The 17,116-nt window shown below is 49.1% G+C and overlaps 1 protein-coding gene across 2 annotated transcripts in view; it reads left to right on the top strand.

The window, feature by feature from the left end:
- The window catches only part of VPS8 (VPS8 subunit of CORVET complex), a 75,207-nt gene extending 60,473 nt beyond the window's left edge, over positions 1-14,734 (top strand). For both annotated transcript variants that reach the window (XM_072042575.1, XM_027464012.3), the window contains exons 41-45: positions 1,061-1,141; positions 2,570-2,739; positions 3,655-3,823; positions 13,388-13,468; positions 14,143-14,734. In XM_072042575.1, the coding sequence (XP_071898676.1) occupies positions 1,061-1,141; positions 2,570-2,739; positions 3,655-3,823; positions 13,388-13,468; positions 14,143-14,289 (648 nt within the window). In that variant the 3' untranslated portion in view covers positions 14,290-14,734. The remainder of the gene's footprint in view (positions 1-1,060; positions 1,142-2,569; positions 2,740-3,654; positions 3,824-13,387; positions 13,469-14,142) is intronic.
- Positions 14,735-17,116: the final 2,382 nt, after the last annotated feature.

The raw sequence follows: 17,116 nt of genomic DNA, 5'->3' as shown, positions 1-17,116 counted from the left end.
CCTCTCTGTCCCTATTTTGGTGTTCTCTCTGGGTGTCTTGCAGTCTAACTTCCATGCTACTTGTCTCTTCTTTGCCAACTTTTCTGCTCTTGATTCTCCTCTCCCTTGCTCTCACTCCCAGCATGGAAGAAGCTTTACTCCTGCTTTTACTCATTCATCTAATCCAGAACTTGTTTATCTAGGCCCTTCTGTCCCTGTTTCCAGCATGCTTCCATCACTTTTCTACCTTGGTGTTACTTTCCTTATCACATCTTGCCAGTCTATCTCTACTTTTGCCCGTGCCCTGCCCGTTCCACCAGTCAGCTGCTTCTCTGCTTTCAGCAGCCTTCCCCGTTTGCCTTTCACTGCCTCCCAGCAGTGCAAAATATTTTTTCCATGTCCAGCTCAATGACTGCCAGTCTCTGGAATTTGTATGCTCTCTGCCCTTCTTTGCTTCCTATTTATGTTAAAGACACAAAGCTCACCCCAGAATGGGAGGTGCACCCTAGGCCAGGATTCCTGTCCTGTGCTGAGTGATGCCTCAGAGGGTGCCAGAGTGGCAGGGGAGGAGAAGGAGAGGTTTGGTTTGGAGCAGGCATAAGAAAGCTGGCTGAGCTGTGCCAGGGCAGTGACTCGTAGCCTAGCCCTTCTCTTGTGCTACAGGGAAATGGAAGTGGAGCTGCTCAGAGTATGTGGAACCAGCCCCGAGTGGCACCGCGGGTGGAGTCGGTTCCTCTGCTCTTGCTGCAGGGTGCTGCTTGTTGCTTCCTCTGATATTCCTCAAGCATTCTCTAGTCAGCTCTTGCACCTCCTGAAGTTTCCAAGGTCACATCTGAAGTCTTTTGACCCAAGTGCCGTAATCAGTATTGATGATGCCATCTACTTGGTTTTGCTAGTCGCCAGTTTTCCCATCAGTATGTGTGGTTACTGTGCCTGCCTTGTGTGTGTGCAGTGTCTTTAAATCTGGAGTCGTAACTTCTGTGTGTGATGGCAGTCTGGAGGGGAGGAAGAAAAGGGAGGTGTGCAGTAATAAATTACCATGTCCTGTGATTCAGCTGCAGCTTCTCATTTCTTCACATAGGATCCAGTTTATGGAAAAGGGAAACTTGGAGAAATTCAAGGACTTGTCCTGGGAATGCTGGACACTTTTAACTATGAACAAGTAAGTTGCACGTACTTCTATTCTGTCCACCCCTAAATACAGGGATTCTTTTTAGCATCTAGCCTACTTCTCTCTCTGATTTGCTATTTTTCTCTGCAAGGAAAGTAAATGGGCACACAAGTGATCTATATTTGTGTGATCTGGGGAAGGGGAATGAGTTTGTGTAGCTTGCAAGCATATTACAAGTGAAGGGACCGACAGGTACATGGTGATGTGAACACCTCTGTAGTGGAGATTTATGTTAAATGTACTGGAAGCATGAACACCTGCTTTTTTTTTTCCTGCAGTTAGGGAGTCAAAGGCACAAAAGCAATATGGTTTGTTTTTTTTAAAACATGATTTTAAATATGTGCCTTTTAAATTAGTCTGTTTTGCCATTTCCCAGTGGTAACACTGCACTTCCTTTGTCACCCTATTACATTTTATCTGTCTGACTCCTGCCTTTCTCTGTTCAGTTTTAAATCCCAGAGAGTCTCCAACCTTCTATGTTTTCTAAAGGTCATTTTTCCTGAAACAGAACGTGTAGTCTTCCTCCAAACTCGCTGTCTCCTGTTTTTTCTACCATAAGGCGCTACCATTGTAGCTAGTGCTCAGGCCTCCATGCAGCATCATCCAATTTAAAAATAAAATGGGGAATAGCTTTACTGTAGAGGTCTAAATGTAAAGAGAGATCCTGAGTTTTTGAGGAAGGTCTGCTCTGAGCAGCACAGGCTCTCTGATCTGTTGTTGAGAGCAGTTGTCTGGTAAAGGCTGCGTATTCATTATATGGACCAGGCCATTCCTTTGATTTTTGTCTTTCTAAGGAACCACCAATACAACCTCTGAAGCCTTTGGTGAGTTGCTATCAGAGGGCATCAATAAGTCACAGATGAAAGCACCTATCCCTGATACCTGTTTTGTTGTTGCTTAAGGAAGCACTGGCCACTAAAAACTAAGGGTGTTTTGCTTTTGGTTCTTAGAAATGAAGATCTCAGTTGGGAAGAGCTAGCAGATGAGAGAGATGCAGTGTTCTTTCGTATTTTAATTGTGATAGTGCATTGGACTTTGATTTTTCTCTGTACATTTCTAATAAAATAGGGGGTTGTATGCAGTAACTTAGCAGGTAGAGGGGAAAAGAAGCCTGATACAGAAGATGACAAGATGAGCTTGCTCTCCCACATCTCTTTTAATGCTCTCAGACAAAAATCAATAAAGCACTTATCTATCTATTTAGGAGTGAAAAGGTATCGTCGGCATTAACTTGTGGTAAAAAGGTAAGTATTTTGAAGACAGCAGCTACAAAATGTAAAAAGAAGCAATTTTGTGTGGTTGGGTTTGTTCTTAGCAATCTGATAAGCCGCTTGTTATGAAGAACTGAACATTGTGGATTTTCTGCACTGTGAAGATGACACAATGACTTAGGTACTCTGCAAATTGTCTTCCACACAGACCCTTCTAGAGACAACTACGAATCTTTTAAACCATGATCTCCACTGGTCGCTGTGTAACCTAAGAGCTTCTGTCACTAGAGGGCTTACCCCAAAGCAGGATTACTGCTGCATTTGTCTACAGCAGTACAAAAGAAGGCAAGAAACTGCTGATGAAATCATTGTTTTCAGGTAAAGTTAAGAGGATAGATTCACAGATGTGTTCATGTTAGTAGTTTAAAATAAAAAATAATTTTAAAAGCTACTGGTCTTCTCTAAGTAATGGTATGTATTCCTGTGGGCATGTATCTCCTGTTCCCTTGCACTGTGAATGGGCTGGCCAGTCAAACTGATCAGAGCCTGATTCTTTGCATTTAGCTACGTCTGTCTTAGCTGAAAAAAAAAATTCCTTACAGTTTTGTGAGAGCAGTTTGGGAAGCTGTCAATTCATGCTAGCTCTCCTGGCAAAGCATGTGTTAGCAGAAGGTGATTCTTTGATGTATACGGACAGCACAGTCCTCATCAATACCCTTAACCACCTGTGAGCCCCTACTGAGCAATGCTGTAAAACAGAGCAGAAACTCTTTGCAGAGCTTCATAACACATAAATGGTCTGAAAACTGGATGCAGCAAGTAAAACCAGGGCCACTGTATGTTGCTGCCAGCTGACCTAGTGCTGTTCTGTGCCAAATACAGTGCTTTGTGCTGGGGAAGTCTTGGGGCCCGGTGGATACCTGTTGTCCCAGAAATAATTGCAGCATTGTGGTTTTATTTGCTTATATTTGTACATCTCAGATCTATTGCAGCCCTGATGATGTGCTCTGGCACCTCTAATATTCCTGTGTGGCCAAGTGGCTGTAAAACAGGATCATTATTCCTTTAGTATTGTGATCTGTAACTGCATCAGCAAATGCACATCTGCTGGTACTTTTGCAAGGCTAGAAATCCTGCAGGAGAGTGTGGAGGTATGAAGGGGGTGTACACACTGCTGATGTATATGCAGCCAAACAGACTTGTTTTCCATTGACCAGAGATTTCCTCCACAAACTGTCGCACCGACAGGCTGCATTACCCTGCTTTAACAGAAGTTTTCTCCTGCCTTTACAGCTGCGGCCACTTGTACCATTCTCTGTGTCTGCTGAGTAAAGAGTGTGGGGTAGTAACCAAAGGCCTGATGCGGTGGATGTGCTATAAATGCAACTCAAGCAACAAGGGAGGAAAACTGAGTGAGAACTTTTCAGAGCTGAAAAAAGGAAGTGCGACATCCTTGGCGCAGGTAAGGCTTGTAAAGCGTTTTCTCTTCAAGTTAACTTCTAGACTTCAGTGCTTTGTTTTCACTCTGCTTCCAGACAAGCCTACAGTCAGTGTCAAACAGTATCTGCAGTTAGCTAGTCACATTTATGAATTTTGTTTTGGTGTGGATATACAGAGCTGTGCAAGAAAAGATAATGTGTCCATCCAGAAGGTCTGGGAACCGCTAGCCAGTGTGAAGGGAAGCTGGATACGTGCAGCTGATTATCTGACAGATGCATCCACTGCTTTGTCTTGTTTGTGAGAGCCTGTGATGGGCCAATGGGGACAATTCATTTCAAACCATATTTAGCTGTGTTTTATGTAAAACTTTTAGTAAAAGCTGGTGCATTCTTGTGGTTGGACTGTAGAACCTCTGTTCTACCTTCCTAGCCTGACTCTGGGTAAGGGATCTGGAATTGATTTGACTCGTAAAACGCTAGCACAATGTTTAAAGAAGCTTGCATGTAAACAAGACTGCTGCAGCTGTATTTGGGCAAGAGAATGGATAATTAGTTTGTATTTATTGTCAATATGTGCAAGAAGTTTCACCACCCCTACTTCAAACAGACACTAGGTCTCAATGTGCATGCTGCTGTGTTTTCCCTGGCCCAGTACTGTGGACTGGAAGCAAAAATAGCAGGTAGCTCGTTGGCATGTCTTTGAGAAATCCTGCATGGGGGTGGAGCTGAACTCTGCTGTCCCATGTTCCAGTCAGGGTCACTGATGAGGGTTTGTTTCTAAACGCCTCGAGGTACGTGGGACACTTGTCACCACCCAAATGGCACGCAAAGCAATGTATTTCCACTTCTGAAAGCAGAGTAATTCAATCTGGGAGTACGTTCTTATAGTACTACTTCAGTTTTCTTCTAGCTGATTATTTCAATTTCTGCCAAATCAATTCTGATCAAAAGATAGCTAACAGCATTAGTCAACTTCCATCAGCTTCTGTATTAACAAAAAAAGAAGCTTCCTGTTTGAAGGGAGACTTAGGGGAAAAGCAGTCTCTGAGGAGTGCAGGGAGCACAATGCAATCTTTGCAGTCAGATTGTGTTAGTTTCTAATATGGTGACAGAAAGAAAAGCTTTCCCAGTAGAGACTGTAAATCGACTGTGATCCAACCTGCGTACAAATGGTTGGCATTTTGTTTCCATCCCATTCGCAGTGAGATACAGATACTGGCTCTAAAGCTGGGCAGAATCAACAGCTCTGTATTTTACCCCCTACTCTTTTGCTCCAGAGGAATGCGTGCCAAGCAGGTGTGCCAGACCAGACTTAGCTTGAAAAGCTAAAGGCAAAATTAAGTGCTAAAACCACGCCAGTCATTAAAGTGCCTGGTGTTTCACAGCACTGCCTCATAACTTGATTATTGCTGGGCTTCTCATGAGCTGGTCAGAGAAGCCCTGTGCTCCCTGTTAATACTGGCCTAGACACACCTGGGAGCAGAATGAATCAGAAAATGCTCCAGATGACACGGGAGCGATGAGGGCAGGGAGGAGGTGATGCTGCCCTTTAACAGATCCGTTTGCAGAAGTGAGGGACTGGCCGGGGACTCAGGCCTTAAAGGGAGCCATGTGGAGAGGGACTGGATGGGGAAAAAAAAGGGTAACAGCAGAGATCATCTGACGCTACGCTAGAAAACATCCATGCCAGGTTACCCGAGTGCTGGATGCTTCCCCGCTGTCTGTCATGTGCTCTTGGCAGGGAAACGCATCCTTCCTGCTCCGCGCAGCCGGCCCGGTGCAGCTTGGCTCGGGCTCCTCAGAGCACCAGCACTGCTTCCAGCCCCCTGCCTCCTCCTCCTGATGGCCCAGATCCTCTCCAAGTTTGCGATGTTCATCATATATTTAAATTATAATATTTAACTGTAGCGCTTGCATGTGATTAAACTGTTGTGCAGTCACATCTTTAAAAAGCTGAATATATTTAGACTTGGCGAGACTGAAATCTCTAGCTTCTCCGGGAAGTTTGTTTGCTTAACAATCGCTGCTCTGTAGTGTTAATTAACCCTGTGAGGTAACGATTCAGCTGGCAGGGAGCAGTCTGAGGCACAGAGCAGACTTGTTCTGGGGAGACACTGGGAGGGTGCGGGGGCTGCACCAAGGCCGACAGCAGAAGGCCGCAGGCAGGCCGGCGCTGCGGGGCTGGGTCTCGTGCAAACTCAAATTAATTTAAGCGGAGGTTCTTAGAGAATTACACATGGAAATAGCTAAGCTCGGCAGGGCATAATCCTCGTGCTTGTTTTGGTGTGGCACTGGTCCATGCAGAAGGCCCGGGGCTGTTGGGAAGGTGGGGCTGGCTCCCCAGCAGCCGGGCGGTGCGGGGTGCTGGAGAGAGGAGCGGACAAGCAGTTTGAGGAGCAGACCCAGAGGTTTGTGCTCGTCACACCGTGCTTGCTTCCACATCTGGCGTTTCTGCAGAGAATGACCAGGACATCCCAGGGAGGTCGCACTGACACACCTGCTGCTTTGGGCCCTGCCTCCCCGCACCCTAGAGAACCAGCTCTGAAGCTCCTGGGATGTTTTGTGTACGAGGCCATGGGGAGGCTGTTTCTTTGCAGATCCTGGAAGCGCTGTCTGTCCCCTGATACGAGCTAATGCTGGTGTCTTCTGTAGTGAAATCTTCACTTTAGATACTTATTTTCTTAGTAGGCCTTGAATTAGGAGCAGATTCATACTGAGAGATGCCACCAAGCATCTGGAGTGCATTTCATAGTACCGGTTCTGCTCTGTTGAAACAAAGACTGTCAGTTTGAATTCTGCGATGTTGTAGAGATTTATATGTGAAATGACAGCCCAGCAGACAGTGTTTTCTCTGTCCCTGCTTTGCATGCATGACTTCTATAGCAATTGCCTTAAAACTGAGGGCAGTGGAGAGGTGCCACAAACCAGCACAGAATCATTATTGAATCCGGCGATGGCGTGTATTTACGTGGAGCCTCACTCTGGTAGGGGCTTCAGGCATCTTGCCCCAGCAAAGGAGAGGAATAATGAGAAAGGGCCAAAGGGGCTTTCTTTCCCATTCATTTTTCTCACCAAAAGTTTGTGCTTTCTGTGTTATCCCTAACACCTTGCTGTCCTGCCAAGGGCAATCTTCAGTGTCTAAACCCCGATCATCTGTCCTGTATGCCTTACCTTATCTCTTTCCAGAAATGAACATTTGTGCGTGTTGTTTTTCATAATCTCTTTTAAAACCTTCACTGTGTGTTTTTTTTTTTTGTTTTGTGGTGATTGAAGTCAACTGATGCAGAAGCACAGTAGATAGTCTTTTGCCTAAATACGTAAGTGAAATAGTCTCTGTATCTTAGTCATTGGTCTTCAAAACTAATTTGCCTTGTTACGGTGAGGTAGGTAGCGTTTTCCATTTATTCTGCCAGGCTGCGCAGTAGGGATCAGGGAGAGGAGCACAGGCTTGGTTTTTGGACCATGAATTCTGCAGAAAACGCTGTGAAAGACTAAGCTGAAATGCTCTGGTGCTTCCATGTCTGAGAGCGATGTGAGTTCTGAGGGCACCATTGTTAGAGCTGTCCAGATGGCAGATATGTTTTATTCAGGAGTTTAATCCTGTGAAGTCACGCCAGGATGGACAATGAGTGTGATCCGTGGTTAATCCAGTTTGTTGGACTCTGCGTTTGGGCTCTGCTCTGCAGCCTGTCTCTGGCACCCCTCTGCAGTGCAGCTTTCCTTCCAGCACGGGGGGGTTTGACAGCACCTGAAGAGGCATTGGTACCACATTGTATCGCTCGCCTGAGATGTGAAATGTTCCTCTGCAGCACGTCTGTGTGCTTTCTGTTGGGTAAGAATGAGGGTTAGGACTCTTTTCCCCCCCCCCAGTACTTATTTTAGAGCTAGAAAAAAGTTACATGACCTCTGTCAACCAGTAGACGGAGCCAATTTTACTGTTCTCAGTGTAATGGCGACCATCAGCCATTACCCTGACTCCAGCAATACCAGAATTTTCCAAGGACTTTTTAACTTTGGAAATATCCACGCATGAATTTTTCCCCAGATGGCACCAGGCAGATAATGAGCACTGCGTACGGTGACAGGATGGCACGTTCTCCTCAGGGAGCCCTGTCCCTCAGCCTTGGAGTTGATGTTGGTGGTGGGTTCCTCAGCTTCTACAACGCTTAGAAAGTCCATGTGAGGAAGGACGGGGAGGCGCTTGGTACTGTTGGCTCCTTATCAGCAGAACATCTGTGTTTTAAGATTTCTTCTAATATATTGGAAGCAAAAATGATTTAATAAGAAGAAAACTGAGTGCAGGGGTTTAAATTAGCAGCCAGAAGAGGGCTGGCAGCAAAGTTAAAACCGAAAATAAAATACAAATTTAAAGCAACTAATTTCAGGAAAACAGGCATCCTTTAGCAGCTTCTAAATCAAAATCGACTGTTTTCTTGCACTTTCCATGTCCCTGGGTAGTTTGTTTTGTTTGGATATTTATTTATTTATTTTTTTTTAAGAGAAAATCTGACTGAATTGTGATTGCTTCCCCTGGCCTTTCAGATGTAGTAGTCTGCAGTGCAGCAGAAGTTTTTTTCTGCCTGCAACCCAAAGTCATGCCCTCTGGCACCGGAGAGAGGCTGACACCAGGCGCAGACAGCTTGCTTCCAGACTGCCTATCGCAAAGACCAAAGCAGCGGGCTGCTCCCCAGGTGTTGTGTCCTCGCTAAGAGAAAGGGTGGCAAAATTTTGGTGTGTAATCTTCGCTTCAAATCTCAGTTTCAGAGAAAATATTCCTATGGTTCAGTGGAAATTCCGGTGTTTGAATAAAACATCTCAAATCTCGGAGGGTCTGTAAATCAGGCTCGCAGGAAGGCAGTGACAGCTGCGGGGCTGCTGCAGCCTGTCGACATTCCCACAAGCTGCACCAGTCCCTGCTGCCAGCAGCCCTGTGCGGCTCCACGCTGCTCGACAGTCGTGTGCCTGCTCCCCGAGAACCAGCACCACTCGCTGCAGGGCTGCAGTGTGACATTGCAGGCTTTCAGCCTGTCTTTGCACATCTGCTGTGGAGCACAGGCAGGAAAGAAACGGCGTGACTTTGTCTGCTAGTGGAGGCTGCTTGTCCAGAGCCAGCATGGTGCTCGGTGCTCCCGGTGGCTGCTGCTCCCCTGGGCTCTGTGCTCCTCCTGAGCTGAGGAATGAGAAACTGCTAAGGGGTCAGGAAGGCCCTACAAGACTGTCCGTTCTCCTTGATGCCCCTTTGGAGGGGAGCAAAGTAAGCGGGAGCTGAGGTTTTGTTTCACTTTGCAGTCCCCAGGTGGGAGACTTTGAGAGGGAATTATGGCCGGGCCAGTGGTGTTGTGGGAGCCAAGGGGTCACTGGCTGTCTTGGGCAGCCTTCAGAAGTACAGGTGGTAGACAAACATCTCTCCCTCAGCAGCGGCAGGTTAATGCACGGGTGGCAGGGGCTTTGAAGGGGACAGATAGCAGAGGTGTCTGCGTTTTCACTGGGGGTTGGAGTCATGTTATCACCCAGCCCCTGACACGAGGCCTTAGCGAATCCTTCTCACCCCGGGTAGAACTTCTCTCCTCTGCACCTCGTCCTTCCCTTTCTTGCCCTGAAGTCCTGCCACTGAGAGGACACCGCACCTCTTTAGTCTTATGTGCCCAGCTCTTGTGGAACACGGTCAAGCAGCCTCCATAACTCATATTTAGAAAGTGAATTATTTGTCTCGCGTGATGCTTTTGCTATCTTGGGCTTGGGCACCGAACTGGGATCAGACCGAGCACAGGTAATTGGGCAACATTTAATGTGATGTTTATTCCACACGCTGCCGTGCTTCCCCTGGAGCCTGCTACATTATTTATAAACGCTTTGTCTGCTGGGCCACAGTGTCCAGTGAGGATGCTCATAGTGAGGATGTGTGGTTTTTGTTTATCTAATTAATCCCGAGCAGCGTTGTTGCTCCTTTGGCTAAAGGCAGCAGCAGAAGTCCTTGGGAATATTCCAGCAGTGCCTGGCATGAGTGTGAGCTGCTGAGCACAGGGAGAGCAGGGATGCCAGTGTGCTTTCTGGGTATTCCATACAGACAGCTCTCCTGCCTCCCCCTCCTCAGTCGCTGCAGTACCTCACATCGCAGCAGCAGCGGGGCCACCAGTGCACTGCTAAGCCTCTCCTCTCCCTTGCCTCGAGTGGGAGCTCTGCTCCTGAAGTTCAGCGAAGTTCAGCTGGAACCGAGAGACACCTGCCCTCCCCGTCCTGCTCCTGAGGAGATTGGAGGAGGGCTGTGGTGAGGCAGTGCTTCAGTTCCCTGCAGCTGCTGCTCGCAGCGCTGCCAGCCCTGAGGGACTGGCGTGGTGCCCACGGCTGGAGCCCTGCACATGCTGGTGGAGGTGGGTGCTGACACTAAGCAGCACCTCATGCTGCTGTGGTGGCCCCAGGCCGTCCTCCCAGCAAAGATGTTGCTCGCTTGCAGCACTGCCTGGCGTGGCCTGCAGGGCCAGGTGCCCCGCTCCAAGGGGATCGCCTGGGCTGCGTCTGTCCTGTACCAGGGGTGCGGATCCGCAGCGACACATCTTTGTTCTGTGAGGAGTTGCCTGAGGTTTTCTGGAGTTAACAATTCTCTAATGACTGTGGGTCCTGTCGCTGCAGGGGAGGGCTGGCAGGAGGCAGGTTTGGTGGCCGGTGCTGGTGGGCTCAGCTCTTTAAAAGAGGGAGCCAGGTGTTGCTTTTATTCCTAGGAATCCCGAAACCTTCCCCAGGACTTCTGGCTGCATCTGTCCTGTGTTAGGAAGCGGCCCTCCAAGGTAATGCGGTGCAGCAGCACGCTGTCAGATGGATGTAGCAATGTCTTGTGTGGGAGCTGTGGCTCCGAGAGGCAGCACTTAGATGGCTCTCTTGGTGTGACTGTTATCGGTGCCTCTGCTTACAACTGCAGCATGATCTGCTTTGCTTAGGCACAAGCCGATGATGGATTTTGTAGCTGTTAAATTAAAGATAATTGCAGGCTTAGGAGGGTGGTGTGGTGACTACCAGAGGGGGGTGGAATACGTGCACGCAAAATGTGCTACGAGAGATTAGCATTATAGTGGTGGGATCTCAGTACGACAAAAAGGCACCTTTCGGGTTGCTGGCCCAGTGTCTCAGGGGGATAAACCGAGTCTCTTGGATTCTGCATCGAGTCTGAGACCTTCCTGAGGCGGTGCGAGGTTGGGCTGGAAAGGGCTTGGAGGAGCTGAAGCGATTCAGAGCTGATGTAGCCCATAATGAGCTGAGTGGCCCCGGGGTAGTGCTGGAGGCCGTGGCTGCGTTGGGGGGTGAGCGGAGGAGTTGAGCAGATTCCACTAACGCCTGAGTGCTGATGCTGGACTCTGAGAGCCTGCCTGTAGCTCTTGAATGGAAACATGTCTTTAGTGACACGGTTAAAAAAGGAAGAGGCCTGACAGCAGCCGTTCCCATGACAACAGCGAGAGTTGCCTGCAATATTTCAGCTCATCAGCCTGGAGAACAGCCTGATTGATAGTTACATACGCGTGGTAGAGAGATAACAGAAGAGGGGAGGCCAATTATATTGCATTTTCCTTGTCCTTGAATGCCTGTGGCCACACAGCAAATGCGGAGGGCAGTTTTTCCTTGTCCTTCTGTTGATAGTCTTTTTTTCCCCAAGTAGGAATGACCTGCATGGCCCTTGGGAGTGCCTGTACCCCTGTCAGCTGCAGATGTGTGACCCTTACGGTCACAGGCTCTCTGGTTCAAAGCCTATGCCATCTGCACAGGGACTATCAACATTTGGCTCCTTGATTGGTGGTTACAAATAGTTATTTACAATATAAATAATGGAATGGAAGGGGAAGAAATGAGTTTAAGTGCAAGCTCCTAGCATGAGCGAGCTGTAGTCAGGACGTTGTTCGTCTCAAACCATTCCCAGATGGAGTTTCCTTGATACCAGGGCCAACGTGGCTGTGGTGCTGCAGGGAGCGGCGGGCTGCTGCTGGGAGGGAGGCTTGTGCCACCAGGGAAGCCAAGGCTGCTGCCAGTGCCTTGCTCTGACTGGTGGTCGTGTGCTCCCTGTAGCGTTTGTGCACTGAGTTTTGTCCACCATAACTTTCTTGTGAAGCAGTTTGTTTTGGTTGATTTTCCTCGTGCAGTAGCCAGAAGGGTTCCTGCACCAGGTTGCTGTAGCGTGTGCTTTATTTCTGCACGTAGCACTGGGAGGCGTCCTCACGGAGCTTTTGAACGTGGTCCTTAAACACGCCACAGAGCATGAGAAGCATAAAGGCAGCCGGCTGCTGCAGCACTGCAACCCCGGAGGAGAAATCCTCCCTGGAGAAAGGCCTCATGGTGGCAGGAGCAGCAGCAGCCAGAGAGGAGCAGGACGTGCCCGCCTGGCAGCCACCCTGCTGGGCTGCAGGGAGCAGCAAAGCTCCACCTGCCCTTGTGGGGCCAATTCAGCCTTCAGCCCAGCTGGCCGTGCTCCTCGAAGTCATGCTGTGTCTTCAAATTGGGCTTGTTCTGTGGCCAAAAAGTTAAGGTAAATTCAACTTTAGTGAGCAGTCGCTTGTAGGACTGTAGCATTTGGGGTTTATAGCCTTTGGGAAGTGTGTTTTGGGGAAAATATTTAAGAATGAATATTGAATGTTCCCTTAAAAATAGATCCCCAGAGACGACAGATGCCAGATTGCTGCTCATGAGGGAGGCTGTTCTCCCTGGCTCCTGTCGTAGCTCCTTGATGATGCTTTTGAAACAATCAAAATAGAAACATCGTGATGTGCTGAAATGGAACAAACCTTACGAGAATCCGTGATACTGTGTCATCCCTCCCTGGGACATTTAAATAATGCCTTTTAAAGCAGTTTGAGTACGCATTCCGCCCTTCCTGCCTAATAATTTGCTGCAGACCGTGGCACCTGTGTTTGCAGCTCTGTTACCCTCACCCGCGGCGCTGCAGCAGCCCCCAGAGCTGCACAGGAGCAGCCCGCGCTGCTGGGGCTGCCTTCCCAAGGAACGTGGTTGCCACTGGCGCATGAATCGCCTCCTCTCCCCACACCCTTTCTCTCCTCATTTCCTAGTTTTTAGCCCACTAGGGGAAAAGCAGACTTTAGGAGAGAGACCGTTAGCAGATAATAATCATTTGAACAGTTGTTGTTCCCAGTTGTGCCTGATGGCAGCGTGCCGCCGGGCCGGCCGGGAGCGAGCAGGACCTGGGGGACCACAGGGAGAGAGGCCTGGGGGAGCTTGGAGAGGCTGCTCCTCCTGGGAGACCCCTTACTTCTCCTCCTGGCTGGCTGTGGTCCCATCCCCTTTTCTTCCTCTCTTCCTTTTCTTTTTTCTTCCCCCAAACCTAACTTTGTCTGCAGTCAGCTACAGCCTTCCTCCGCCCGAGTCATTGTGCACACAGCAGCACCTCGGCATCCTTTGTTCAACAGCAAGGTTTCCTTTCCAAAGTCACACAGTGCTACTCGCAGTGACTTGCAGCCGGAGGGAAGTCTTATTTCCCCGACCAGGCTGCAGACTGGCTGCTCTGGGCCCAGTGTCAGGGACAGGGATAAATTTGTGTATGTGAACTTGGCACCTTATTGTTTTTGTAACCTTCTCATTCTCTTCACCAGACAGGTTCAGAGTCTGTGTTAGATCCTCAGCAAATCCAAGCTTTTGACCAACTCTGCCGACTCAACCGAGGAACCTCCAGAGTACGTACCGCACGTTTTCCTTCCCGTTCTCAATTGGTGCGGGGCATTTTGCGTGTTGCCAGGCCTCTCATTAGAACTGGCAGCGTGGGCTTTGGCTTTTCTCTTGGGTTTCATTCAGTGCTGGCAATTTAGCATGCACAGAGCTGGCCGTTCAACATCACAAGGCATCCACACTGCCTCTGACAGCTGAGGAAATTCACTGGCAGCAAAACAGTGGAAATGCCTCTGGCTCTGAGGCTGGGCCTGAAAGAGTCCACGGCGTGACATTTCTCGGGTACTTTTCAGATCCATGTGGCTCCTATGCACAGAGGATCCCCTCCTCCTGTCCCCTGTATGTTGCCCTGCTCGGCCAAGCAGGGCCACTCCCTCTGTCCCTGGCTTTTTCCTTGTGCCTCCTGCCTGTTCTGGCTGCGTTTTTTGGCACTCTGAGCTCTTTCTGGGATTGTTTTCCAATGATGTAATTTAAAAATAACCCAAAGACACGTGGAAAGTTGCTCAGCTCAGGACTGTTGTGCTGCAGATTTCTGTAGGGTCACCGCGCACAGCTTTTTCTTCGCGTGTTAAGGTTTCTCTAACTGCAGCAGGAGATGATCCCTGCGAGCTCTGAGCCCTTCTGCACCTTACACAAGCGCTTCAGGGGCCTCAGTTGATGCTGTCTGGGTTTTGTCTTGCAGCTCGCTCTCCTGACAGAACTGTCCCGCACCCATGGTGAAAAGCACGGGCTGCTCAGCGTGGCGCACGGGGACCCCGCCACCAGCAGCGTCTTCCAGAACGAGACCTTCCAGCTGCACCTGGCGCCGCCCCCACTGGTGGAAGAGTAGCGCTCCTGCTCTGCAGCGAGCTTTTCTGTGACGATGCTGGAATTTCCCCGCTGCCCTTCTCACAGCCCTGTGTGCCATGCTGAGCCTTGCTGGGCACGTGAGGGTTTGCAGCAGCGGGTGAGCTCCTTGTGCCGCCACTCACCAAACAGAGCGGCAGCTGGATGGGAAGCTCGGAAGCCTGGGGTCAAAACAGAGCATGCTGAAGCACTGCAAGCACTGGGGCTGACCTGCAGGTTTGTGGCAGCACCCGTAACTTTGCCAACTAACTGTGTCTTCTCCGCTCCACTGGAGCCTGTGACACAGCGTGCCCTACTGCCGCGTGCGGGGTTTGAGGGCAAAGGATGGGCAAACCTGGGAAAGGCTGCGGAAAGCAATTCACGGGAGAAAATGAACCTGAGCACAGCGTGTTCATACAAACTTCTATTAAAAAGTCCCTTGGTTGAAATTGGGTGTGTGAGCTGTGTGCCTGGGGAGTGGGTAAGAGGCTGCTGGTGTGCCAGTGCCAGTGCTGCTGGCTGTTGTTTTCTTGGTACAGCTACTGCTCAACCGGTAGCAAAAGGATGCTCTGCAGAAGTGGCACAGGAGCCAAAAGAAAAGCTACAAGCTCTGCTGGGCAGCTTTGGGTTCTGCTTTCTGTCTGCCTGCAGTCCTGGCTGGCCTGAAAGGGCCGTGGGATGGCTCAGTGTGGTCTGAGGCAGGTCCTCAGGTGCTGCAGGGGGAAGAGGATCGCTGTGACTCTTACTGATTGCTGAAGGTTTGTCACTACTAAGCTCAACTCTTTCTTGTTGAACACCAAGCTGGGGAGTGTCACTAGGTGAGGCTCGGCTTCTGGTGGCACCTTTATCAGTCTGCTCACGGAGTGGCAACCTAATAGCAGTGGTGTTTGTGTGGTCTCCTCTGGCTTGTGAAATGGCGTTACCGGGTTCATGATCACCACCTCCTCTCTTCCTGTGTCTGTTCTGGCACCAGCACTGGGACGTGTTGGGATAACACCCCCGTGGTGTCCCAGCCAGCACACCTCAGAGCTGCAAAGTCTTCAGATGCCTGGTACCCGAGGCTGGGCTCTGTGCCCTGCAGGAGCACCAGGCAGGTGGAGCTCTGTGCACAGAGCTCACCCAGAGCCACAGGGCTCTTCCAGGCATTTGGTACGTGTCAGGTAATGCCATCTGAAGCTGTGAGTGAGCTCTCCTTTGTTGGAAACCCTGCAGTGTTTCACTGTATTACGGGAAATACACAGTTAGGACAATCAGAACTTGAGTTGTTGAGTATTTTATTAAAGAGGAAATATACACACCTCTCCCTGGCGGAGTGGAGCAACTAGCTCAGGGCAAGTCTCTTACAGCACGTCTGCGCAATGTTTGTGCAAACAAAAGAAGTCACGTTTCTGTGAGGAGCGTTTTTCTGATCTGGGGTGCGTGATGGAGCGCAGTGAGAAACCTGCCCCTGCGCTGGCTGCTAGGACGCTTTCCAGAACTAGCCCTGTCCCACACCAGGCTGCTCCTCTCAAGTTTTACAACAGAAGGAAGAGGCAGCTTATTGTGCTTGACATCTGAACAAATCCTGGGTAGGAGACACTCACAGCTTGTGAATATTGCTAATTACTTTACAGTTAAGAAAGAATGTATCCTGACGACAGTGATATGAACCTGCAAGACCACAGGACCGCGTGGTAAGTCTTGGTCATGAACACCCAGCTCATCTCACTGCGCTCGCAGCAGGTGCCCCCAAACAGCAGCAGGACGCAGCGGCAGCCCCTCTGTGCTGGCAGAGCAGACCACGGGCGCTCTCGTGGAGCAGGAAGGGCCTGGTGGCCTCAGCAACAGCAGGTAAGGAGCACCCTGGTCTCGGGAAGGGCCCCGGACGTACCCATGCCCACCAGTCTCCCGGCCTCCCTGGGAAGGCTGAGGCAGACCAGGCACCAGAGCAAGTGTTTGCAGCTCTCCACTCAGATTACAATTGAAAGATTAAATATGAGTAAATGCTGTAGGCTTATACATAATGCTTTCTTCTACCTTACGAGATGTGCCTGAATGGTCAAAAGACACTAAAACATTGTTAGAAACCTTAGTTAACCAAGAAAGACAATCCCGCCCTCAGAAAATAATTAAAACCTTACTTAGTTTTACTACAGCCTTCGTTTAAATGCCCTCAAAAAAAGAAAACAGGATACTTAAGTGCCTTGTGAGAATGTATCTGTTCATGCAATGGCCCAACTTCCTCATTTAACAAGCATTGCACTTTTTTTTATATAATTCATCAAAACTATAAAACCTATTATTTTTTGTCTGAAAGTGTTAGTCTAAAAAGTACAGTATTACTTTATAACCATTTATGGTAAACTCCTAGCACGCGCATGTGCACATACACACACTGTTGCCTAAACGTTTTCTAAAGATACTGATTACAAAGTGTATAAAATTAGTAATACATTGTCAGGATACAGTGAGAGATGAGCCATCCTATAACACGGACTATAATCTAGTATCAATCACTAAACTGTACACGTTTATACAGCCTTATATTCACCGATGACTTTTGAAACGTAAACAGCAAGTACACAACGAAATCCAGTAATGCTGTTGAAAACAGTTATTACTGACTCCAACTGATTCAAGCTGACTGAAATCTTCTGAGAAAGGTATTTTTGTTCCGTTAAGGAGGGCTGAAACAGAACCACCAGCAGAACAGCTCTTTCTCACCAGCTATGTGAGCAAAACTTTAAAACCTGCTCTTGAACTGGGTGCAGAGGAGAGTGAGCCGAAGCTTCCTCGCTCAGCATCGGTGGCCGTGGCTGCGTCTGGACAAGCACACGCGCTACGCGTGCCTG

Source organism: Anas platyrhynchos, chromosome 9, assembly GCF_047663525.1.
Source record: "Anas platyrhynchos isolate ZD024472 breed Pekin duck chromosome 9, IASCAAS_PekinDuck_T2T, whole genome shotgun sequence".
Classification (NCBI taxonomy): Eukaryota; Metazoa; Chordata; class Aves; order Anseriformes; family Anatidae; genus Anas; species Anas platyrhynchos.
This window is presented reverse-complemented; position numbering and strand designations above follow the sequence as displayed.